The 26,167-nt window shown below is 37.7% G+C and overlaps 1 protein-coding gene across 5 annotated transcripts in view; it reads right to left on the bottom strand.

Moving 5' to 3' along the window:
- The window catches only part of BRCC3 (BRCA1/BRCA2-containing complex subunit 3), an 87,735-nt gene that overhangs the window by 19,675 nt on the left and 41,893 nt on the right, over positions 1–26,167 (bottom strand). For all 5 annotated transcript variants that reach the window (XM_090265000.1, XM_090264998.1, XM_090265001.1 and 2 more), the window contains 2 exons: positions 20,418–20,506; positions 18,606–18,661 (listed from right to left, as the gene is read on the bottom strand). In XM_090265000.1, coding sequence (XP_090121126.1) covers positions 18,606–18,661; positions 20,418–20,506 — 145 coding nt within the window. The remainder of the gene's footprint in view (positions 1–18,605; positions 18,662–20,417; positions 20,507–26,167) is intronic.

Genomic DNA, 26,167 nt, shown 5'->3' with positions numbered 1-26,167 from the left:
TTTTTAAATTATTTATTTATTTGTTTGTTTATTTATTTTTAGAGAGAGGGGAAAGGAGAAAGAGAGGGAGAGAAACATCACTGTGTGGTTGCCTCTCATTCGCGCCCCCAACTGGGGACCCGACGTGCAACCTAGTCATGTGCCCTGACTGGGAATCGAACCAGCGATACTTGGCTCGCAGGCCAACACTGAATCCACCGAGCCACAGCAGCCAGGGCCCTAATCTGATTTATAAGTAGGTTCTAGATCATTTTTAACCCAATAAAGGCAGAATCAAAAATTTAAAAGCAGAGTGGAGATAAAACAAGGATAAGTCAGGAATTCAAACCACCAAGAGAGGGTCATCTGCTTCTAGCCCAATCAAAAATCTGTTTTTATGAAATGCAGAAGCAGCATTTGTAGTAAGACTAATGATCTTATCAGTGCCTTCTCTAAGTTACATAGATTTGGGCCTTGACATTCTTAAAAGGAGACATAGAGTAAGCATTGGCCCTGCTCTTGTTCAGCCACGTGGTCTTGAATAAGTCACTTTATGTCCACAGACTTGAGTCTCTGAAAGATTCAGTGACTTTTAAAGTACTTTAGGCTCTAGTGACTAAGAATTCAATTACTCTCTCTTTTCTTTCATTATGGCAAAATTTCTCCTTTACAATTCAGCACTATTTATTGAGAATGCAACGAGAAAGACATTTTGAAACTCTAGTGGAACTAATATGGAGAGTACATTTCCAGCTAAAAAGTTTTCCCCCAGTAACGCACTCCCAAATATTTTTCAGACTCATAATCTTCATCATCCAATAGAAATAAATTTACTCTTAATACTTAAAATGTTTTCACTAAGTGATCCCAAAGTTCAGGAAAAAACCAGTGCTTTATACTTCAATTAACAATAATCATCAGTCACCTATAAAGAATAATATCATCATCATAAAGAAGAATTACCTAGGGGGAATTCATAAGTAGTTGTCGTCGTCGGCGGCAGCCGTCCGTCTCGAGAGACGATGGTGTAGCTTCTTAAGAGTCTATCTGCACCGCCGAGAATGGTTGTGCAGTCCGACTTGGGAGTGACACGGTATCTGTCTCCTCCCGTGTTGAATCGACATCTTGCGATGACGCTGGAGTGTCCTCTCCAGTGAAGCTGAAGCTACAGAGCCTGGGCAGGGTGATATGGAGGGTCTGCTGTTGCCCATGCAGCAGACCCAAGTAGTTGTAGACTTTTTCAAAAATAAAAACACTAGGTGCAGTATCCCACTTCTGTAATCCCTGTGTTTGTTTTCCATCTAGTGAAACAGCTCTTATCCTTTCCTGTACTAAAAGAATGGAGACTGAAAGACAAAGAGGGTTTTGCACCCCAATTTTGCTTCTGAAGTTTTTTAAATTATTTTTTGTGCTCTCATCTTGCATTTTATTTTTCACCTCTATTGAGGTATAATTACAACTAAAAATTATAATTAAGGCATACAACTTCATGTTTTGATATACATATATATTGTTAAGTAATCACCACAGTCAAACTATTTAATATATCCATCACCTCACATAGTTACCATTTTCTTTTTCATTTTTTTTGGAGCGGGGTGTGTAATGAAAACACTTAAGATTTACCCTCAGCAAATTTCAAATATACAGTACAGTATTAGTAACTCTAGTCACATTGCTGCATATTAGATCTTCAGAACTTATTATGCATAACTGAAACTTTGTACCCTTTGACCAACATCTCCCCATTTTCCCCACCTCCCAGCCCCTGCCAATGACCTTATCAAATACATGGTTTGCTAATATTTACTCCGATTACACAAGTTGACTTTTCACTTTGTTGATTGTTTCCTTTGCTATACAGAAACTTTGTATTAAAAAATAATACTATGGCAAAGTAAGGTTTATCTCAGGAATGCAACAATTCACATTTTTATTTTATTTTTTTATTTTTTTAAGATTTTATTTATTTTTAGAGAGACAGGAAGCAGGGGAGAAAAAGAGGGAGAGAAACATTAATGTGTGGCTGTCTCTCATGCGCCCCTGACTGGGGACCTGGCCCGCAACCCAGGCATGTGCCCTGACTGGGAATTGACCTTAAGTTCTCAGGCCAGCGTCCAATCCACTAAGCCATACCAGCCAGGGCAGTTCACATTTTTAAATGCTTTCAATGTACATCATTACCTTTATTGGCTTAAAGGGAAAACAACCACATTATTAACTCAGGAAATGACAAGCAGGCATTTGATAAAACTAAAGAAACATTCATGATTAAAAACTCTCAATAAACCAAAATTAGAAACTTTCTTAACTTAATATAGGAATAGAGTGCCTACCACAAAATTATAACAAACTAATTAGAGTCAGAAAGACAATGATGTTTGCCACCTAATTCTGTTATTCCACTTTTATAAGTACATACCAATGAAATAATAATGTCCCTTAAAAATATACACACACATATATAAATATTGGAAAGAGTCAAACTTGTCATTATTTTCAGATGATATGATCATCTATCTAAAAAAAATACAAACTAATTCAATGACAAACTACTAAGAGAGTTCAGCAGTATGGATAGTTATAAGATCAACATAGAGAAATCCATAGCACCTTTATAGCAATAATAAGCATCCAGAATTTACAATAGAAAAAGGAAAAAATCCTATTTAGAAGAGTAACAAAAACTATGAGTCTAATGAGAACCTGATTTTAACACATGTGCAGATTCCTATAACCACTTTAATGAAGATACAGAATTTTCCACGACCCATGCTAAAAACTCCCTCACGCTATCTCTGTATAACTCTCCCTTTCTCCCTCCCTTCCCTGCTCTCTATAAAAAAATAAATAAATAAAAATATTTTAAAGAAATAGTTAATTTCTTTTTATTGCTGAGTAGTTCTCCATTGTATGAATGTCTTAAGAGTTTGGTGATCAACTCAATTATTGAAGGAATTTGGGTTGTTTCCACTTTATGACAATTATGAATAGAGCTATTATAAACATGTGTATAGGGTTTTGTGTAGAATTATGGTTTTTTTCTACAGCAGATACAAAGGAGTAAGACTGCTGAGTCACACAGTAAGTGTATGTTTAACTTCATATGAAACTATCAGATAGTTTCCTAAAGTGACTGCAGCACTGTGCATTTCAACCAGCATTTTGAGTTCCAGTTCTATATCCTTGGCAGCACTTGGTACTATCAGTGTTATATTTTAGTGACTCTAATAGATATGTAGGAGTATCTCATCATGGTTTCAATCCTTTTCATTTCCCCATATAGCTAGTGATATTCAGCATCTTTTCATGTGCGTATTTGCCATCCTAATATACTTGGTGAAGCATGTGATCATTCATGTCTTTTGCCAATTTTTAATTGGGTTGTTTGCCTTTTTATTGTTGAGTTTTGAGAGTTGTTTATATGTTTTAGATATGTCTATTGCCAGATATGTGTTTTACAAATATTGTAGTTAGTCTTTCCATTCTTTTAACAGTTTCTTTCACTCAGCAAATTTTAAATTTTGATGAAGCCTCACTTTCCAAATTTTTCTTTTATAGAAAAGGCTTTTGTTTCCATGTGTAAGAACTTGTTGGCAAACAAACCCAACATCATATAGATTTTCTTCTATCTTTTCCTCTAAAACTTTCATAGTTTTTGTTGTCTATTTGGATAATGATCCTTTTTGATGATGATAATTTTTGAGGTTTAAATTGATGTGTATTATTTTGTATTATGGTAGTCTGTCCTAACATCATTTGCTGAAAATGCTATCCTTCTTCCAGTGAATAGCTTTCTCAGTTTTATCAAAATTCAGTTGACCATCTATGTGTGGGTCTATTTCTGAACTCTGTTCTGTTCCACTGACCTAGGTGTTTATCCCTTAACCAATACCACTACACTGTCTTGATTACTGTAGTTTTATAGTAAATTTTAAAATTGAGTAGTGTGATTCCTCTAACTTTGTTTTGCCTTTTCAAAATTGTTTAAAGTATTCAAGTTCTTCTGCCTTTCCATATAAATTTTATAATTAGTTTGTCTATGTCTACAAAAATATTGCTGAAATTTTTATTGCTATTGCTCCAAATCTATAGATTAATTGGGGAGAACTCAAATCGTTATGTTGAGTCTTCTAATCCATAAATAAGCATGGTATGTCCTTCCATTTAACTAGGTTTCCTTTGACTTCTTTCAACAATTGGTGGTTTTCAGAATATAGATAGGATGCATGTTTTAATGAATTTACACCTAAGTGTTTCAGTTTTGGAAGTACTGTTAAGTGGTGCCATGTTAAAGTTTTGATTCCAATTTTATATTGCTGGCAAATAGAAATATGATCACTTTTGAATGTTGACAGTATATCCTGTGACATCACTTAACTCACATGCTAGTTCTAGGAATTTCTTTGTTGATTCCTTGGAATTTTATTTGTAGACAAACATGCAAATAAGAATCAATTTATTTATTCCTTCTCAATCTATATGCCTTTTATTTTTCCCTATATTGCACTGGGCTTTTTCAGCACTACACTCTTCCTATTCTACTTCAGGTATCTCTTCTCTGTTTGTTTTTAAAGTGATGTAAAATTCAGAAAACAAAATTCACCACTTTAACCATTTAAAATTTGTGTATCCCCCACCAAATTCATATAATGAAGCCTTAACCCCAGTACCTCAGAATGTGACTTATTTGGAGATAGGGCCTTTATAGAGGTGATTAAGGTAAAATTAGGTTGAGACCTAACCCAATGATGAATGCCCTTATAAGAAACAGAAATTTGGACACACAAGGTGACACCAGGGTTCTAAACACACAGAGGAAGGGCCACATGAAGACACAGTGGGAAGGCAGCCATCTGCAAGGCAAGAGAGGCCTCTGAAGAAACAAAATCTGCCATCATCTTGATCTTGAACTTCTAGCTTCCAAAACTGTTAGAAGATAAATTTCTGATGTTTAAGCCACCAAATATGGCCTTTTGCATCAGGCTTCTCTCACTTAGCATATATTCAGGGTTCATCCATATTATTGCATTTATCAGTAATTCATTCCTTTTTATGACTGAATATTCATTGTACAGACAAACTACATTTTATTTATCAGTTGATGAACATTTGGGTTGTTTCAATTTTGAATAGTGCTATTCTGAATAGTGCTACTATGAACATTCATATACATGTATCTGAGAACCTGTTTTCAATTATTTGAGTATATACCTAGGAATAGAATTGCTAGCTCATATGAATATTCTAATTTTAGCTTTCTGAAGAAACACCAAACTGTTTTCCAAAGCAGCCACATCATTTTACATTCCCACCAGCACAACTCCCCCATATCTTTGTCAACACTTGTTACTTTCCATTTTTAAAATTACTGTCAACTTAGTAAATGTGAGGTGGTATCTTGTTTCACTTTTGATGTACATTTTCCAAGTAACTAAAGAGGCTGAGCATCTTTTCATATGCTTATTGGCCATTTGAACATCTTTAAAAAAATGTATATTCAAGCCCTTTGCCCATTTTTGAGTTGTTTGTTGTTGAGTTGTAAGAGTTCTTTATATATTCTGGATACTATACTCACATCAGCTATATGATTTGGAAATATTTTCTACTATTTTTTAAAGATTTTATTTATTTATTTTTAGAGACAGGAAGGAATATCAATGTGTGGTTGCCTCTCATGCACCCCCAACTGGGGACCTGGTCCTCAACCAAGGCATGTGCCCTGACTGGGAATCAAAGCTCTGACCCTTTGGTTCACAGGCCTGTGCTCAATCCACTGAGCCACACCAACCAGGACATTTTCTACCACAATATAGGTTGTTCTTTCATTTTGCTGATAATTTATTTAATTTTTATAAAATCCAATTTATCTAGTAATCTTATTCATGCTTTTTGTGTCATATCTAAGATTACAATGCAAAATCCAATGTCATAAAGATTGAACGCTATGTTTCCTTCTACATGTTTTATTGTTTTAGCTCTTTTACTTAGGTCATTGATCTATTTTGAGTTAATTTTTATAAATAGTATATGTGGCTATCCAGTTGCCCCAGCACCCCTTGTTGAACAGACCATTCTTTCCTCATTAAATGGCATTGGCACACTTGTTGAATATCAACTGGCTATAGATATACAGGTTTATTTCTGGAATTTCAATTCTATTCCATAATGGTCTATATATCTATACTTATGCCACATCCACAGTTTTGTTTACTAAAGCTTTGTAATAAGTTTTTAAATTTGGAAGTGTGATTCCTCCAACTTTGTTCCTCTTTTCCAATATTATTTTGGCTATTCATTACCTTGTAATTCCATATGAATTTTAAGATCCTCTTTTTCATTTCTGTAAGAAGGGCATTGGAATTTTCATAGGGATTGTACTGAAGCTGTAGATCTCTTTGGGAAGTCTTGTCTTAATAATATGTATCAGTTGATGGACATGGAATGTCTTTTTTTATTTTTTTTCGGTTTTTAAATTACAGTTGTCCCATTTTCCCCCATTTCTCTCCCCCACCCAGCCCACCCCCTCTCCCGCAATCATATCCCTCCCCGTTGTCCATGTCCATGAGTCATTTATACAGGTTCCTTGACTAAACCCATCCCTTTCTTATCCACCTACTCTCCCTCTCCCCTCCCCCCTATCGACTGCTATTCTGCTCTTTGTTCTATTTAGTTCTTTTGTTTGTGTTGTTCTTTAGTTTCCTGTATTAGGTGATATCATATGGTATTTTTCTTTCTTTGCCTGGCTTATTTCACTAAGCATAATTCTTCCTAGTTCCATCCATGTTGTTGCAAATGGCAGGAGTTCTTTCTTTCTGCTATATAGTATTCCATTGTGTAAATGTACCACAGTTTTCTGATCCACTCATCAACAAATGGGCACTTAGGTGTTTCCAGCACTTAGCTATTGCAAACAGTGCTGCAATGAACATAGGGGTGCATAAGTTCTTTTGAATTGGTGTTTCAAGATTCTTCGGGTATAATCCTAGCAGTGGAATTGCTGGTTCAAAAGGCAGTTCCATTTTTAATCTTTTGAGGTAATTCCATACTGTTTTCCATAGTGGCTGCACCAGTCTGCATTCCCACCAACAGTGCAGTAGGGTTCCCGTTTCTCCACATCCTCGCCAGCACTTGTTGTTTGTTGATTTGTTGATGATGGCCATTCTGACTGGTGTAAAGTGGTATCTCACTGTGGTTTTTACTTGCATCTCCCTGATGGCTAATGATGTTGAGCATTTTTTCATGTGTCTATGGACCTTCTGTATGTCCTCTTCAGAGAAGTGTTTGTTCAGGTCCTTTGCCCATTTTTTAATTGGGTTGTTTGTTTTCTTGATGTTGAGTCATATAAGCTCTTTATCCACTTTGGAAATCAGTCCCCTGTCTGTGATGTCATTGGCAAATATGTTTTCCCATATGGTTGGTTTCCTTTTCATCTTGCTGATGTTTTCTTTTGTTGAGCAGAAACTCTTTAGTTTGATGTAGTCCCATTTGTTTATTTTTTCCTTTATTTCTCTTGCCTTAGGAGATGTATCCGTGAAGATATTGTTACGTGAGATATCTGAAATTTTCCTGCCAATGTTTTCCTCTAGGACTTTTATGGTGTCATAGCTTACATTTAAGTCTTTGATTCATCTTGAGTTTATTCTCATGTGTGGTGTAAGTTGATGGTCTAGTTTCATTTATTTGCAAGTCCCTATCAAGTTCTCCCAGCACCATTTGTTAAAGAGGCTCTTCTCGTTCCATTTTATGTTCCTTCCTCCTTTTATCAAATATTAGTTGACCATAGAGACCTGGGTATATTTCTGGACTCTCTATTCTGTTCCACTGATCTATATGTCTGTTCTTATGCCAGTACCAGACTGTTTTGATCACGGTGGCTTTGTAGTATTGTTTGATGTCTGGTATTGTAATTCCTCCTGCTCTGTTCTTCTGTCTCAAGATTGCTTTTGCTATTCGGGGTCTTTTTTGGTTCCATATGGATTTATGGAGTATTTGTTCTAGGTCTGTGAAATATGTCATTGGTATTTTAATAGGGATCGCATTGAATCTGTAAATTGCTTTGGATAGTATGGCCATTTTGATGATGTTGGTTCCTCCCATCCAAGAACATGGTATTTGCTTCCATTTATTTGTATCTTCCTTAATTTCTTTCTTCAAAGTTATGCAATTTTCAGAGTACAGGTCATTTATCTCTTTGGTTAAGTTTACTCCTAGGTACTTTATTTTTCTTGTTGCTATAGTAAATGGTATTTTCTCTTTTGTCTCTGTCTCTGATATTTTATTGTTGGTGTACAGAAATGCCTTAGATTTCTGTATATTTATTTTGTACCCTGCGATTTTGGCTGGTTTGGCTCAGTGGATTGAGCGTCGGCCTGCGAGCTAAGTGTCGCTGGTTCGATCTTCCAGTCAGGGCACATCAGAGAAGGAAAACTCTGACTCCAAAAAACCTCCGCTGCCTTGCGGCATACCTCTTCAGGGGAAAGGCTAAGGGAGTAAACCCCGACAGAAAATCCGGAGCCGGAGTCCCTAAGGCGGTTTGACGTTGTAGTCAACACCAGCAACTCCTGCGGCGCACCTGAAGCCAAGCTGTATTGACTCGTCTTTCCCTTGGACCCTTCAGCTGCGAAGAGAGGGGGGGTCTGCTGCATGGGCAACAGCAGACCCTCCATATCACCCTGCCCAGGCTCTGTAGCTTCAGCTTCACTGGAGAGGACACTCCAGCGTCATCACAAGATGTTGATTCAACACGGGAGGAGACAGATACCGTGTCACTCCCGAGTTGGACTGCACAGCCATTCTCGGCGGTGCAGATAGACTCTTAAGAAGCTACACCATCGTCTCTCGAGACGGACGGCTGCCGACGGATAGGATTTTCTAGGTATACTATCATATCATCTGCATATAATGAAAGTTTTACTTCCTCTTTCCCAATTTGGATGCCTTTTATTTCTTTTTCTTGTCTGATTGCTGTGGCTAGGACTTCCAACACTATGTTGAATAGGAGTGGAGAGAGTGGACAACCTTGTCTAGTTCCTGAATTCAGGGGGAATGCTTTTAGTTTTTGTCCATTGAGTATGATGTTGGCCTCAGGCTTCTCATATATAGCCTTAATTATGTTAAGGTTTGCTCCCTCTATTCCCATTTTGCTGAGTGTTTTCATCATAAATGGGTGTTGTACTTTATCAAATGCTTTTTCTGCATCTATTGATATGATTGTGTGATTTTTGTCTTTCATTTTGTTTAGGTGATGTATTATATTTATTGATTTGCGAATATTAAACCATCCTTGCATCCCTGGGATGAATCCCACTTGATCGTGGTGTATGATCTTTTGGATGTATTGCTGGATCCTGTTTGCCAATATTTTATTGAGGATTTTAGCATCTATGTTCATCAGTGATACTGGCCTGTAGTTTTCTTTCTTTGTTGTGTCTTGACCTGGTTTGGGGATTAGGATAATACTGGCTCCATAGAAAGAGTTTGGGATTTTCCCCTCTTCTTGGATTTTTCTGAACAGTTTGAGTAGGATAGGAGTTAGTTCTTCCTTAAATGTTTTGTAGAATTTGCCTGTGAAGCCATCCAGTCCAGGGCTTTTGTGTGCAGGGAGATTTTGGGTTACCGTTTCAATTTCCTTCTTTGTTATTGGTCTGTTGAGATTTTCCACTTCTTCTTGATTCAGTTTTGGAAGGTTGTATGTTTCTAGAAATTTGTCCATTTCTTCTAGATTGTCAAATTTCTTGCCATACAGTTGTCTGTAGTAATTTCTAACTATCATTTGTATTTCTGAGGTATCAGTCGTGATTTCTCCTCTTTCATTACCGATTTTGTTTATTTGGGTCTTCTCTCTTTTTTTCTTGATTAGACTGGCTAGAGGCTTGTCGATTTTGTTTATTTTTTTAAAGAACCAGCTCCTAGTTTTGTTGATCTTTTGGATTGTTTGTTTAGTTTCTATGTCATTTAGTTCTGCTCTGAGCTTGATGATTTCGTTCCTTCTTCTTGCCCTAGGCTTTGTTTGTTGTTGTTGTTCTAGTTCTTGTAGCATTGTGGTTAAGTTTTTTATTTGAGATTCTTCTATCCTTTTCAGATATGCCTGTTATGCTATGAACTTCTCTTTCAGGACTGCTTTTGCTGTGTCCCACAGGTTTTAGGCTATTGTGTGTTCATTGTCATTAGTTTCTAAAAATTTCTTGATTTCTTCTTTGATGTCATTGTTAATCCATTCATTATTTAATAGCACGTCATTCAATCTCCATGAGTTTGGGTGTCTTTGATTTTTTTCTCTGAGGTTGATTTTTAGTTTCAAGGCATTGCGGTCTGAAAAGATGCTTGATATTATTTCAATTTTCTTGAATTTGCTGAGGCTTGTTCTGTGTCCTATTATGTGGTATATCTTTGAAAATGTCCCATGTGCATTTGAAAAGAATGTATATTTTGCTTCTTTGGGGTGGAAAGTTCTATATATATCAGTTAGGTCCATGTGGTTTAGTGTGTTGTTCAATGCCTGTATATCCTTGGTGTTTCTTTGCTTTGATGATCTGTCTATTGTTAATAATGGAGTGTTGAAGTCCCCTACTATGAGTGTGTTGTTGTTGATATCCTTCTTATGCTCTTCTAGTATTTGCTTTATGTATTTGGGTGCTCCTATCCTGGGTGCATATATGTTTATCAATGTTATATCTTCTTGATGGATTGTTCCTTTAAGTATTATGAAATGTCCTTCTTTGTCTCTTTTCATTGCCCTTGGTTTGAAATCCGTTTTGTCTGATATGAGGACTGCTATCCCGGCTTTTTTTTCCAGTCCGTTTGCTTGGAATATTTTTTTATATCCCTTTACTTTCAGTCTGTGTAAATCTTTTGTTTTGAGGTGTGTTTCTTGTAGACAGCAAATATGTGGGTCCTGTTTTCTGATACATTCCGTTACCCTATGTCTTTTAATTGGAGCATTTAATCCATTTACATTTAAGGTTATTATTGACATGTATTTATTCATTGCCCTTTGTACCTCTGTTCCTCTACTCTTTTTTCTTAGAACACTCCCTTTAGCATCTCTTGCAATGCTGGTTTGGTGGAGATGTATTCTTTTAGTCTTCCTTTGTCTTAGAAGCTCCTTATTTCACCTTCTATTTTGAATGAGAGCCTTGCTGGGTAGAGTATTCTTGGTTGTAGGCTTTTGTTTTTCATTGCTTGAAATATTTTTGACCATTCCCTTCTGGCTTGTAATCTTTCTGTTGAGAAATCAGTTGATAGCCTTATCGGAGCTCCCTTGTATGTTATTTGCTGTTTTTCTCTTGCTGCTTTTAGGATTCTCTCTTTGTCTTGAAATGTTACCATTTTAATTATGATGTGCCTTGGAGTGGGTTTTTTGGGGTTCCTCTTCATTGGAACTCTCTCTGCTTCCTGAACTTGTACAACTTTTTCTCTCATCAGGTTCGGAAAATTTTCTGTGACTATTTCTCCTATCAGTTTTTAAATTCCATGCTCCTTTTCTTCTCCCTCTCTAATTCTGATGATCCTGATATTATTTCTTATCACGCTATCCTGTAATTCCCTTACATCTTGTTTATATTTTTTCAATCTTTCTTCATTTTGCTGTATTGTCTGGGAGTTTTTCTCTACATTATCTTCTAACTCACTAATCTGATCCTCTGCTTCGTTTAGTCTGCTTTTGACTGATTCTACTGTGTTTTTCAGTTCAGAGATTGAATTCTTCATTTCTTCCTGGTTCTTGTTAATAGTCTCTATGTCTTTTTTTATGCTGGTGTAGTTCTCTGCAAGTTCCCTGTAATTTTCTTGGAGCTGCTGGTAACTTCCTTGGAGGTTGTCATAGTTGTTTTTAAGGATGTCGAGTATATTGAACTTCTTTACCACCATTGTTTTGAATTCCATGTCTGACATTTGGGCTATGTCTATTTCATCTACCTTTCTTTCTGAGGATTCCACTTTTCTTTTCACTGAGGGGTTATTTTTGCGTCTTACCATGTTGGATTCTTCCTGTTTTTATTTATTTATTTATTTGGGGTGGGGGATGGTCTGCTTTGACTTCCTTCCTTTGTGGTGTGAGATTCCTTATGGGAGATCTGGGGGTTTCAGTGGTTCAGTCTCTTTGATATCCTCAGCCTGATGTCCTTGGGGTACCCTTTATGTCATTTGTTTATGCTGTCTGGTTATATTTCAGATGTTCTTTGGTAGGATCTTCCTTCTGGCTAGTTGATTGAGAGTCACTCCATCCACTTGGTCTTGAGTTCTTTTGTGGAGATGTCAGCTCAGCCTTGGTGTGTCGTCTTCTTTTTCTGCGTCCACAGCTGGTCTAGTGTGGCGGTTCAGAGGTTCTTGTTTCTTGCAGGACTGGTGTGCGCCTGCGGTTGCCGGCACAGCGCGCTCCCTTGCTGCCAGCTGAAGCCAGCTGAGGTGTCCTTGCGTGCGTGCCCCTGCACGCGCGGGCGGCCCGAGAGCTTGCCCCGCGATTGGCGCCTATTGTCGCCGGGCCAAGGTGTTTTCGCACTCGTGGGCCTGTGCCCTTAGTCCTGCTGAGCCGAGCTCCGGGAGTTGGTCTCTCTCCTCTTAGGGCGGGGCCTCGGACACTTGTGCACAGTGGAAGTAAGCGTCTGTGAGTCGCAGCCACCTGCTGTTCTGGCACTGCAGCTGCCCGCCTTCCCTCACCCATCTGGCTGGGCACAAGCAGAGCCTGAGCTAGTGGTCTGCTTTCTGGCCTGGGGCCTGGCGCCCACGGGAGCTGTCTAGGGGTGTCTGTGCACAGTCCTCTGCGTGTTCAGTGGGCCCTCCCTGTGCCCGTTGGGGCACTGATCTTATGTCCATTGGGGAGTGTCCGAGGGGCACCTGGACTCACGGCCCCACGCACCTGGGCCAGTGAATGAGAGCACTTCCCTATGCGCGCCCCCGCGACCCAAGGGTAGGGTTGGGGAGTAGGCGAGCACACTTCTGCGCCTGCGCTCCTCAAGAATGGCCTACCACCCCCAAATTTTCCTCCCCTCTCCGCTGTCCACTAGAGAAAAATATAAAGGAGAATTATGTTCTCACTTGCCCAGCAGCATGCTGTCTCCTGTCCTTCAGCGCCAATGCCACTTGGTCGAGTCCCGTCTCTGGCAGCGGGCAGAGATACGCTCTCCTCCCGACTCCTCTCTGGGGTAGCCTGTGGTCGCCAAAAAGCCTTTGTGTACTTCCAGCTGCAGCTCAGGCAGCCGCTCAAGTAAGGAATCCTGTTTTGTCCCCCTTTTCTCCGCTATCCTCATTAAACAGGTTGTTCCCAGATGGATTTTCTCTAATCCAGCAGTGCCATGGCTCGACTCCTGCCAGTGTCCAGCTGCTCACTGAGATGTTCTGTCTCCAATTAGCCCAAACTGCAGATGGGTCTCCGGAGCCTGAAAGCGCAGCCTCCTCTTACTCCTCCACCATCTTCCCTTGGAATGTCTTTTGATTTCAGTAGAATTTAATCTCTTTCAGTAATATATTTTAGTTTTAACTTTACAAGTCTTTCCCCTCCTTGGTTAAATTTTTCCTAGGTATTTTATTATTTTGGATGCTATTATAAATATAATTGTTTTCTTAGCTTCCATGTTGGATTGTTCATTGCTGGTGTGTAGGAACACAACTGATTTCTGTGTCTTTCTTTTGAACACTGCAACCTCACTCTAGTGGTTTTGGGAGGCGTTTTTGGAATTTTCGATATATAGAATATATTACCTACAAGTACAGATAGTATTTTTTTTTTAAGTACAGATAGTATTACATCTTTCTATTTTAGATGCCTTTTATTTCTTTTTATGCCTAATTGTTTTGGCTAGAACTACCAATACAATGTTAAATAGCAAAGGTTTATTTCCTTTAGCTTTTTGAGAATATTTTAAATAGTTGATTGAAAATCTTTGTCAAATAAATCCAATGTCTAGGATTCCACTGGAATTTTTCTATGGGTTTCTTTTTGTTTAAAGATCATAATTTATTTCTTTAAATGCCTCTTTTTGTTGAAAACTGGACATTTGGAATATTATAATGTGTGATAACTTTGGAAATCAGATTCTACTCACTCCCCAGAGTTTGTAGTTGTCGCTTGTTTTACCTGATTTTGTCTGTTTAGTGACTTTCCTGAACTAATTTTTTATAGTCTATATTCTTTGCTATGTGTGGCCACTGAAGTCTCTGTCCTGTTAGCTTTGTGGCCATTAGTGACTTGACTATGATTTCCATAAGTGCTGGGATTCTGGTGTTTTCTTCTTGATTAAGTATTCATCTAGTGGCTACAAAGTTTTGATTAGCTTTTAGAGTTCCAATAAAGTTGATTCTGACAGTTTTTGCAAGATTATTTGCTGCTATGTATAAGAAGACTTTTGAAGTTTCCCACTATGCCATTTTTTTATGTCTCTCCATTCACTTTTTTACTCAATATTTTTCTCTCTCATTCAAATTGGATAACTTCTACTAATCTATCATCAATGTTCACTGTCTCCTTCCTCTGTCATCTCCATTCTGCTATCAAATCCATCCAGTGAGTCTTGTATTTCAGTGGTTGTATTTTTGGTTCTAAAGTTTGCACTTGGTTCTTTACGTCTTGCATTTGCTTAGTAAGGCTTTCTATTTAATAAACATTTGTTGAAAGAGTGTTTGTGATGCTTTTTTGAACATTTTTATAATAGTTGCTTTAAAGTCTTTATTAGATAATTCCTTCATCACTGTCATCTAGTGCATTGGCATCTGTTGATTATCCTTTTCCATGCAAGTTCAAAATTTTCGTGGTTCTTCAAATGCCAAGTAATTATGCATTGCATCCTGGGTATTTTTAGTATTATGTTAAGAGATACTGGGTCTTGTTTGTATTCTATGGAGAATGACATTTTTGTGGTAGCAGACAATCTGCCTAGTTAAGTTCAGGTGGAAACTTCCACAGTGGGCTGCATTTCCAATGTCCATTCAATTTCAAAGCCTTTTAGTGCTCTTCAGATCTTTCCTGCATATTTACCACCCAGTGGTCAGGATGGGACCTATGTGGTGGTCTATCAGTTAATCAGTTCTCAGGTATGCTAATTAGGATCAGATCCATGCATATATGGCTCAAGTGAGCCTAGACATTTATAAACACCTTCATGAAGTTGCTTTATCACATTCCTCTCTTTCAGTGATTTCCTAGAGACTACCCCTTTGGTCCTCCTACCAGAAACATGGAACTCTAGTTACTCCTCTTTTGTGTTCTTTCATAATTGAACCTCTGAATGCATAGAATGTTTAGTAACCAGGCTTCCATTCTTAAGCCAAAATCATTATCATCATTAGCAGCAACAGCAGCAAGAGTTCTCCTAACAAATAAAATCAACTATCTAGGAGGAAATAATTGTTAAGACTGGTATCCTAGAGCCACATACCTGAAATCTTATAGTTAGTGATCCCTGAGAAAAATGGCAGGCTCTCAAGAGACTCACCCTAAAACGAAGCTTCTATTGACAAGCCAAGAGTACAAATAATGAGTTATCACTCATAATTCTGTTTCCTTGTTCATAAAAGATAAAGAAGATAAAAATAAACATGAAAACATGACTACAGAGGAAACAAATAACTGAAAAACACAAGAAAATTTAACATTTCCATATTATATCAGTAAATGAGGAACAGGATATTGTGAAACAGAAATAACCAGTAAACAAGGAAAAAATCTCTTGGAACTTAAAAATGTAAAATTGCTAAAATAAAAACTTCAATGAATGAGAAGATAAAATCAAGAATATACCTGAAAAATTAGAACAGAGACAGAAAATATGAGTGAAAAGGGTTATTGTGGTCAACCTAGGAACTTTATTATCTGACTAATAGTACTAGAAAGAGAAAGGGAAAACTAGGGAGAGAATTATCAAGAATAGAGAAAAGGATATCACACATCTGTCCTACTAACTTATGTGAAGGAGGGAGAAAGTCATGAAAGAGGAAGATGTTAATGTATCGCTTTATGTTGGGGCTTTAAATCCATGTAAGAGGAGTATATTGACTAAGTGGCAGTTAGCACTGACCAGGAAGCCTTCTTTCTCTATAGCACAACTTTGTTTACGTCATCTCCCCAACACTGCGGATGCCATCTTAGAGTCAAACTTGGGGAGAAAGGGAAATAACTGAGGGATTAGGAGATTATCCCCTGAAGACTGATTTAAACTTGGAGAAACTTCAAATTATGGGATTGGATTGAAGTGTAAATAATATTTCTTCTTCCCAGGTACTGGCTAGGTTATGGATTGTTTTATATGGGGCTACAAAAAAACAAAACAAAACAAAAAAACAATAGTAGAGAACTTCCCAGAGCTGAAGTACAAGTGCTGTCTGATTGAAAGCATCTGCCAATTTGAGTCATAAAGTAACCATAATCTAGCTATATCACAGAAAATTTCACAACCTTAAGAAAAGAGAAGTTCCTAAAAGCTATCAGAGAAAGAAAGAAAAAAAAGTCCTCTGCAAATGAACAAGAACTGGACTGGTTAAAGAGTCCATCAACAACATTGGATCTTTAAAAACAATGAAATGATGCCTTAGAAGTTCTGAGGGGGAAAATGTTGATTTATAATTCTTTATCCATTAAGGTTATTAATAAAGAATAAACAATTTTTTCAGACAAGCATGGACTCAGAACGTTTAGTTGAAATGCACACATTTCTTAGGAAGTTACTAGAGGGTCTTTAACACCAAAATGACAGAGTAAACCAAGAAAGGTCGCATGAATTTCAGACAACAGCAGCTCCAACCCAGGAGGATAATGAAGGAAAGTCCCAGGATGTTAGCTGAGACTAGATTAGGGCACGAAAAGGAGGGTTTCAGGGAGCAATCCTTGGAAAAGCAAGGAATCTAAAGAACTTTATATTACTCCTAAGGAATTTGGAGCTCAGGAAGGTGATAATGACAGAAAAGTAAAGGGAGAAAAGCTATTCCAAAACCCTATGAAAAAGTAAGCTATACAAGAAAGAAAATAGAGTCATAGTATTATCACTTTATACTGCTTGGTTGTACATGGAATATTTACATGATCATAATATAAACACTATTTTCTACTCTTAGAATAAACTAGTAGGCAAAGCACAGAAAACATAAGTATTGTTACAACACAGAACAAAAATATTTGCAACTATAAAAATACAAAGTTTTATGGAAAAACTGCAAGTAACAGTAGGAAGCCAAAAGATATTGTCTATTGTCTGTTGTTGATAGAATAAATAAAAGGGTAAACTTTACTTAAGAATAGAAAAGTAACCAACAGAAGAATGAAAAGTAGTAATAAAAGTGCTCCAGAGGGGGAAAAAAATGCTTAAGCACCACTTTAAAAAAGTGCTCCAGAGAAAATGAAGATCGGGCAGTGTAAGTGAACTAAACCATCATTTATGAGAGGCAAAATAACGTAATAATAAGAACAGATAATAGCTAAAATTAGTAAATCAAGAAAGAGTATCAAAAGTATTTTGAGATATCAAAGTAAACGTCAGAACTAAAAACAGAATTAGGAGAAAGAAGTGGTTCCTTTTGACAATTGAGACTATTTATTGTAAGTTCTTCCATACCATTTGATATTTTTATGCAAGTACATATATTACTTTGGAGAAAATTTTAGAAATTAAAGTTACTTGATGAGGCAACACTTTTGTATGGTTCAACATCCCAAAGCTACATAAAAGTATACAATGACATCTCCACACCCCCTACTTCCTCATTCCCACTTCCCCTCTGCTGTGGTGCTTCCTTCCATACATTCCATGTATTTATAAGCAAGTATGCTGGTATGTTCATGTATATATTTCTCTCCATATTCTTACATGCACGGCAGCATACTATATATAATATTCTTATACTTCACCTTTTTTGTTTAACAAATGTATCTTGGAGATATTTCTGTATTACTACTGAGCTTCCTCATATTCTTTAAGGACTACATATTACTCTATTATTTGGATGCATCATACTTTATTTAATCAGTCTGTACTGACAGGCATCTGTTTTTTCCAGTTCATTACTATTTCAAACAATGCTACAATGCTATAATAATAAATTAAAAATTATTAAAAGAAAAATTTAAGACAGTCTTTGCTTTTGTTTCCCAATTAGATGATGAACTTGGCTTTCATCTTTGCTTCCTCAGTGCCTACCACAATGCTTGGCATATAGTATATATTAAGATTTTCTAAATTAGGTAGAATTGAATTTAAATGAGGAAACTAAACTATGCAAACATTTGAATGTGATACCATAATCCTAAAATGACGTTTATGGAACAGCAAATACAATAGTCTATACAAATCTATAGTACTCTGCATACTCAGTCTTTGTTTTATAATTCATCAGAAAAAAAGGGAAAGTAGCACTGCAATTCAGCTTAGAATAACTGCAATAAAGGAAATATAGGACTGGCCTGTGATGATGTAATTGCAATTAAAAGACTACTTATATGATCCCAGCTCTCTAGGTCCCCATTATTCAGGATGTTAAAAAGATTCTAACTCCTTACAGAGAAGTTAATGGGTACAAATAGACCATAGAATTCTTAGTGTCTTACCAGTAAGAGAAATAAAATGAAACAAAACAATCAAGTTATTGGACTAGAGATTAACCCACCAATATAGACATACATACATCTCTGTCATACTTACTCTGAGCTCTTCTGGGCCTGAATGGATTGAAAGCAAGTGTAGAGCACCCGGCCAGTCTACAAAAAATAAATAAATAATAAGAAAAGAAAGGTCACACAGAAAATAATTAAGTTTGGAAAATGTATACCAATATAGTAGACTCTATCCTAAAACGCAAAGGCACTCTGAAAGAGGAAGGTTAAAAGAGATTACAAAGATGGAATATGCCATAAATCAGTTTCTGTAAGAAGTATCATATAACTAATTCAACATGAAATGGCCATAACCAAACATTTTTTCATGTGACAGCAGAGAACTACTCACAAACATGAGAACCAACTGCTTTGTTGGAAGCGGACCAACTTACTCAACAACTATTTATAATGACAACAAATAAATTTATGACTACAAAACCAAAAGCATTTTAAATGAAGTATAAAGTTCAAAATACTGAATTTCAGTGTTTGTGGAAAAGTGGTTTTATGAAGACTATTCATTGTTAACACGGATTCTGAGAATACAACTAATGTACTAAATGATAGCACACACTTGATATTCTTGGCAAAATTCATACCTATTAATGTTAAAAAGCAATTTTCTTTTTGTTTGAACTGACACATACCAAGTCTCTTGATGCGAACATAAAATTCAAAAAGAAGAACTCTAAATAGAGAAAGGCAAGACTAGCCATTGATCAAGCTGCTTAACATCTCTAAGCTTCAGTTTGCTCATCCATAAAATACGGATAATAATAATCCTCATATGCTTTTTGTCAGAGTTAGAGCATATTTATGTAAAACACCTAATAAGTATATGCCATACAACAGGTAATAAATGGTAACACTTATTACTATTATTAGCCATTAAAATATATGCAGATTCCGGCCACTTCTCATTGCCTCCACCCCAACCACCGTGGTCAAACCTCCATCATCTCTTTCCAGATTACTGCAATATCTTCCTAATTGCTTTCACGTATACCATACCTCCTCCCTCCCCACACTTTCAACTCCACCCCCTTTCCTGTCTCTTATCAACACAGTAACCAGAAAAATCCCATTAAAACATAAAATCACCCTCTAGCCCAGCAATTTTCAACTGGTGAGCCACAAGAATTTTTAAAACATGCAGTACCTAACTATTTAGTCAGGGGCACTGACCTCTTTTCCTTTAGATTGTCAAATAAAAAAATTATAAGAGCCAACACAACAGTAGCTGTCCAGTATAAATGAATCAAAATTACATCTATTTTTTGTCAGATCAGCAAAAAGTATATTTTGTGGTGTGCTGCAGGATTTTAGTAATTAGTTTATGTGTACCATGAGATGAAAAAGGTTGAAAATCGCTGCTCTAGTGGCTTCTCAACTCAGAGTCAAAGTCAAGGCCTTACAAGATCTGGCCCCAGTTACCTTCATACCTCCATGTAGCATGACCAAATGAGTTATTATACAAACCAGGACACTTCCAAGAAGTGAATTAACTGAATAGGAGACTGAGATAATGGGGTAAAACTGGGACTAACAGAGGCAAGCTGGGACATATGGTCACAATCTTCCTCACTCTGCTGCAGCCACACTGGCTTCCTTGATGTCTCTTGAACATGACACACTCACCTCAGGGTCTTTGCACTGGCTATTTCCTCTGCCTGGAACACTTCCCCCAAGAAATACACAAGACTTGCTCCCTCACTTTCTTCAGGTCCTGACTCAATGACCTCTCTCATTGAAACCTTCTCTGGCCACCCTATTAAAATTGCAAAAAGATTTTTCTCTATTCTGCATGTGTATAAACACATACACATGAGACACATGTGCATATGTGTGCGCACTATACCTTTGTGTTTTTATCTTCTATGAAACAGGAAAAAATAAGTCCTACAAAGCCTTGATCCATCATCTGGTACATGGCTTGAGTGCGAACATCTGTAAATAAAAATAAAAATCTGCTGTCAATAAACTGTCTCATATACATGATGATATTAAGATAACAGTGGTATATAATTCTTGCAGGATTCAGATTCTATAGGCAAAAAAAAAAGATATCAGGACAATATGATTGTCAAAGTATAAATATTTTACTAGGTTAGAGAAATACTATGGGAGGTCTGCAATTAAATAAGAAAACTTATTAATAACTCTAGACCTCCTAGTCCAACATTAGCCCTGCTATGGAATGTAGCATAGAAAGAGAACAATGGAAAACTTCAGTTAGCCCCCAAAACTTGATAATTTCTTCCAGGGGACTCAAAGAAAGGAAAATATTGGAAGGAAACAAAAAGATTTCCTAAAATAAAGCTTTTCATTGACAGCTTCTAGGGAAGTGAATATATTAGACTTGATACTAAAGAATGGAAGTGTAGAACTACTACAGAGGAAATTCTTATAGAGGAAACCACTGTATAAAAGTGATTGCAATAGAATTAAATCCAACATTCCAAGGAGTAGAAACAAAATCTCACAATATGCTTATGCAATTTTTGAAAAGAAAATTGTAAACAGACACCAAATAACAACATTTGAAATGATTAGTTAAAAGGTTAGCAAGGACTGAACAGAGGAAAAATATAAAGATCTGAAGTCTTCAGACCAATGAAGGATATAAAAGATCAAGTATTATAACAAAACGCTGCAGTGCATGGTTTGGTCCAGTGACTTATTCTCACTTTGCTTGACAATATGTTCTTAAATATTCTTTTGCCCTTATACCTTTGATCTTGATTGGGACTTCTCCCCAATGTCTTTCTAAGTAAAGAGTGAGACAAACAGTACCTAGCAATGAATATGAAGGAAACACTGACTGAAACTGTTGCTGAAAATAAAAAGCACTCTATAAACAATCTCTGTACTACTATATGACCTTGGTAAAAAGTTTAATACCTCTAAGCCTATTTCCTCATAAGTTAAATAAGGATATACATCATCCCTACTCTCACAGGGTTTTGTATTTTAAAAACTGCAAGATTTTTTAGCACAATACCTAGCTATTCAAAGGTACTTCATCAGCATTTTCTTTTTTTAATTGTTCTATTTGAGTTGTCCCAACTTTTCACCATTGCTCTCCCCTACCCTGCCCACCCCTCTCCAACAGTCAATCCCCCCCCTGTGGTCCATGTCCAAGGGTCATTTATACCTGTTCCTTGACTAGACCCTTCTCCTCCCCCCATCTCCTGCTCCACTCCTCTGCTTGCTGTCAAGCTGTTCCTTGTTTCCATACCTCTGGTTCTTGTTTGTGTGTTTGTTTGTTTTTTCATTAGGTTCTTCTTATAGGTGAGATCATATGGCATTGGTCTTTTGCCTCCTGACTTATTTCACTAAGCATAATACTCTCCGGTTCCATCTATGCTGTCACAAAAGGTAGCACTTCCGTCTTTCTTTCTGCTGCACAGTATTCCATTGTGTAAATGTACCCACAGTTGTTTTATCCACTCCTTTACTGATGGGCACTAAGGCTGTTTCCAGCACTTCGCTATTGTAAATAGTGCTGCTATGAACATTGGGGTGCAAAGATTCTTTTTGAATTGGTGTTTCAGGATTCTTTGGATATAATCTCAGAGGTGGAATTGCTGGATCAAAAGGCAGTTCCATTTTTAGATTTGAGTAAATTCCATACTGTTTTCCACAGTGGCTGCAATAGTTTGCATTCCCACCAACAGTGCAGTAGTAGGGTTCCCGTTTCTCCACATCCTCACCAGCACTTGTTGTTTGTTGATTTGTTGATGATGGCCATTCTAACTGGTGTGAGGTGGTATCCCATTGTGGTTTTAATTTGCATCTCTCTGATGGCTAGTGATGTTGAGAATCCTTTCACATGCCTATGTGCCCTTTGTATGTCCTCCTTGGAGAAGTGTCTGTTCAGGTCCTTTGCCTATTTTTTAACTGAATTGTTTGTCTTCTTGGTGTTGAGTCATATGAGTTCTTTACATATTTGGAGATCAAACCCTTGTCCATAGTATCATTGACAAATATGTTCCCTTTTCATTTTATGTTCTTTAGCTGTACAGAAGCTTTTTAGTTTGACGTAGTCCCATTTATTCTTTCCTTTATATCCCTTGCCATAGAGAATATATCGTTGAAAATATTGCTGCATGGGATATCTGAAATTTTCCTGCCTATGTTTTCCTCTAGGACTTTTATGGTTTAAGTCTTTTATCCATTTTGAGTTTATCCTGGTGTATGGTGTAAGTTGGTGGTCTAGTTTCTTTTTTTTTTTTTTTTTTTTTTTGCATGTCTCTGTCCAGATCTCCCAATATTATTTCTTGAAGAGGCTATTTTTATCTCATTTTATGCTCCTGACCCCTTTGCGCTGGTGGGTCAGAGGGGACAGGTTCGCGCGCGCACCCGGGGGCCCTGCGGTGCGGTCGCTGCGGGGCGCGCGCCCTGAGAGCCGCGGGCCATCGTGCGGTAGGGTGCTGTCATTAACAAGGGACGCGCTGCAAGCAGCCAGACCACGGGCGTTGATCCTCGACGCCCATCACTAAGAGAAGCCAGTGTGACATGGAAAAGGCAGGCTGTAGAAACAGTGGCCGCCAGCGGCGGGTGTGAGGAATGCTCTGTTAGGTAGGACAGATAGTAAACCGAGGCAGGGAAGAAGAGGGAGACGTCTCACGCACCCACTCGGCAGCCCCAAGCCCAGGTGTCCGAACGCCAGGTCACAAGAAACACCGTAATAGTGCAGGAGCAGGGGAGCCCTTGGAGTTCTGTGTGCATGGGTCCTGCCGTCCGAGACTATTGCTCCCAAGGCCTGGAAGGGGAAGAGAAGGGGGTCTACAGTGCTCAAAGGAAGGGAAAAAAAAAATATATATATATATATATATGTGTGTGTATATATATATATATTTCCCCTGGCTGGTTTGGCTCAGTGGATTGAGCGTCGGCCTGCGAGCTAAGTGTCGCTGGTTCGATCTTCCAGTCAGGGCACATCAGAGAAGGAAAACTCTGACTCCAAAAAACCTCCGCTGCCTTGCGGCATACCTCTTCAGGGGAAAGGCTAAGGGAGTAAACCCCGACAGAAAATCCGGAGCCGGAGTCCCTAAGGCGGTTCGACATTGTAGTCAACACCGGCAACTCCTGCGGCGCACCTGAAGCCAAGCTGTATTGACTCCGTCTTTCCCTTGGACCCTTCAGCTGCGAAGAGAGGGGGGGTCTGCTGCATGGGCAACAGCAGACCCTCCATATCACCCTGCCCAGGCTCTGTAGCTTCAGCTTCACTGGAGAGGACACTCCAGCGTCATCGCAAGATGTCGATTCAACACGGGAGGAGACAGATACCGTGTCACTCCCGAGTCGGACTGCACAGCCATTCTCAGCAGTGCAGATAGACTCTTAAGAAGCTACACCATCGTCTCTCGAGACGGACGGCTGCCGACGACGACGACGACGACGACGACGACCCCTTTGTCAAATATTAATTGACCGTAGAGACCTGGGTTTATTTCTGGGATCTCTATTCTGTTCCATTGATCGAGGTGTCTGTTCTTATGCAAGTACCAGAGTATCTAAATTACAGTGGCCTTGTAATATAGTTTGATATCAGGTTTTGTGATCCATCCTACTTTGTTCTTCTCAAGATTTCTGAGGTTACTGGGAATCATTTTGGGTTCCATGTAAATTTTTGAAACACTTGTTCTAAATCTGTAAAATATGTCATTGTTTTAAAAGGACTGTGCTGAATCTATAGATTACTTTGGGTGGTATGGACATTTTAATGATGTTAATTCTTCCAATCCATGAACATGGTATGTGCTTCCATTTATTTGTATATTCCTTAATTTCTTTCTTCAGTGTTCTGTAGTTTTCTGAGTACAGGTCTTTTACCTCCTTGGTTAAGTTTATTCCTAGGTATAGTACTTTATCTTTCTTGTTGCTATAGTAAATGTTTTTTTCCCCTAGTTTTTGTTTCTGATATTTCATTGTTGGTGTACAAAAATGCCTTCGATTTCTGAATATTGACTTTGTATCCTGCTTTTTTTTGCCAAGTTCACTTATTAGGTTGAGTAGTTTTCTGGTGAAGCCTATAGAGTTTTCTGTGTACATTACAATGTCATTTGATAATGATGATGGTTTTACTTCCTCCTTTCTGATTTGGATGTCTTTTATTTACTTTTCTTGTCTGATCGCTGAGGCTAGAACTTCCAATACTATGTTGAATAAAAGTGGTGAAAATGGACACCCTTGCCTTGTTCCTGATCTTAGGGGGAAAGCTTTTAGTTTGTGCCCATTGAGTATGCAGATGGCTATAAGTTTCTCATATATGGGCTACTTTATGTTTAGGTATGCTCCCTTTATTACCACTCTGCTGAGTGTTTTTGTCATAAATGGGTGCTAGATTTTATCAAATGCTTTTCAGCATCTATTGATATGATCATGTGATTTTTGTCTTTCATTCTCCTTATATGGTGTTTTACATTTATTGATTTAAGAATATTATACCATCCTTGCCTCCCTGGATGAGACCCACTTATCCTGGTGTATGATCTTTTTAATGTATTGCTGGACTGGGTTTGCCAATATTTTATTGAGGATATTAGCATCTATGTTCATCAGCAATATTGGCCTGTAATTTTCTTTCTTTTGTGTTTTTACCTGGTTTTCAAATTAGGATAATTCTGGCCTCATAGAAAGAATTTGGGAGTCTTCCCTCTTCTTGAATTTTTTGGAATAGTTGAAAAGATTGAAATCAGCTCTTCCCAAATTGTTTGGTAAAATTTGTCTGTGAAGGCATCATTTTATCTTATATATGTATTGCTATTCCAGCTTTTTTCCCCCATGTCCATTTGCTTGTTAATATTTTTCCATCCTTTCACTTTCTGTCTGTGTAGATCTTTTGTTCTGAGGTGGGCTTCCTGAAGACAGCATATATGCGGGATCATGTTTTTTTATCCACTCAGCTACCCTATGTCTTTTGATTGGAGTATTTAATCCATTTATATTTAAGGTTATTATTGATAGGTACTTATTCATTGCCAGTTTTTCCCTTTGTACCTGTGTTTCTTTCTCTCTCTCTTTCTCTCCCTCTCTATCTCTATCATCTCCTTAGAGCAGTCCCTTTACCATCTCTTGCAATGTTGGTCTGGTGAAGATGTATTTTTTAAACGTTTTTGGGCTTGTTTGTTTGTTGGTCTGGGAAACTTGTTTTTCACCTTCTATTTTAAATGAGAGTCTTGCTGGGTAGAGTAGTCTTTGTTGCAGGCCTTTGCTTCCCATTACTTGGACTGTTCCTTGCCATTCCCTTGTGGGTTCTCGTGTTTCTGTTGAGTAGCTGTTTGTCCCTTGCTGCCTTTAAGGTTCTCTCCTTGTCTTTAAATTTTACCATTTTAATTATGAGGTGTCTTGGAGTGGTCCTCTTTGGATTCATCCTGATTGGGACCCTCTGTGCTTCCTGGGCTTGTGTGACTTTTTCTCTCATCAAACAGGGTTTCTATTCCTTGCTTCTCTTCTCCTATCCCTGTGATATGAATATTATTGTTTAATATTGTCATGCAGCTCCGTTAAACCCTCTTCATTCGAGTATTTTTTCATTTTGTTGCTCTGTCTAGGAATCTTTTTCTATCTTCTCACCCAACTCACTGAGGCAATCCTCTCTTT

This window comes from Furipterus horrens, unplaced genomic scaffold, assembly GCF_987537825.1.
Source record: "Furipterus horrens unplaced genomic scaffold, mFurHor1.1.pri manual_scaffold_17, whole genome shotgun sequence".
NCBI lineage: Eukaryota > Metazoa > Chordata > Mammalia > Chiroptera > Furipteridae > Furipterus > Furipterus horrens.
The sequence above is the reverse complement of the archived record's forward strand: the minus strand, read 5'-3'. Positions and strand labels throughout refer to the sequence as shown.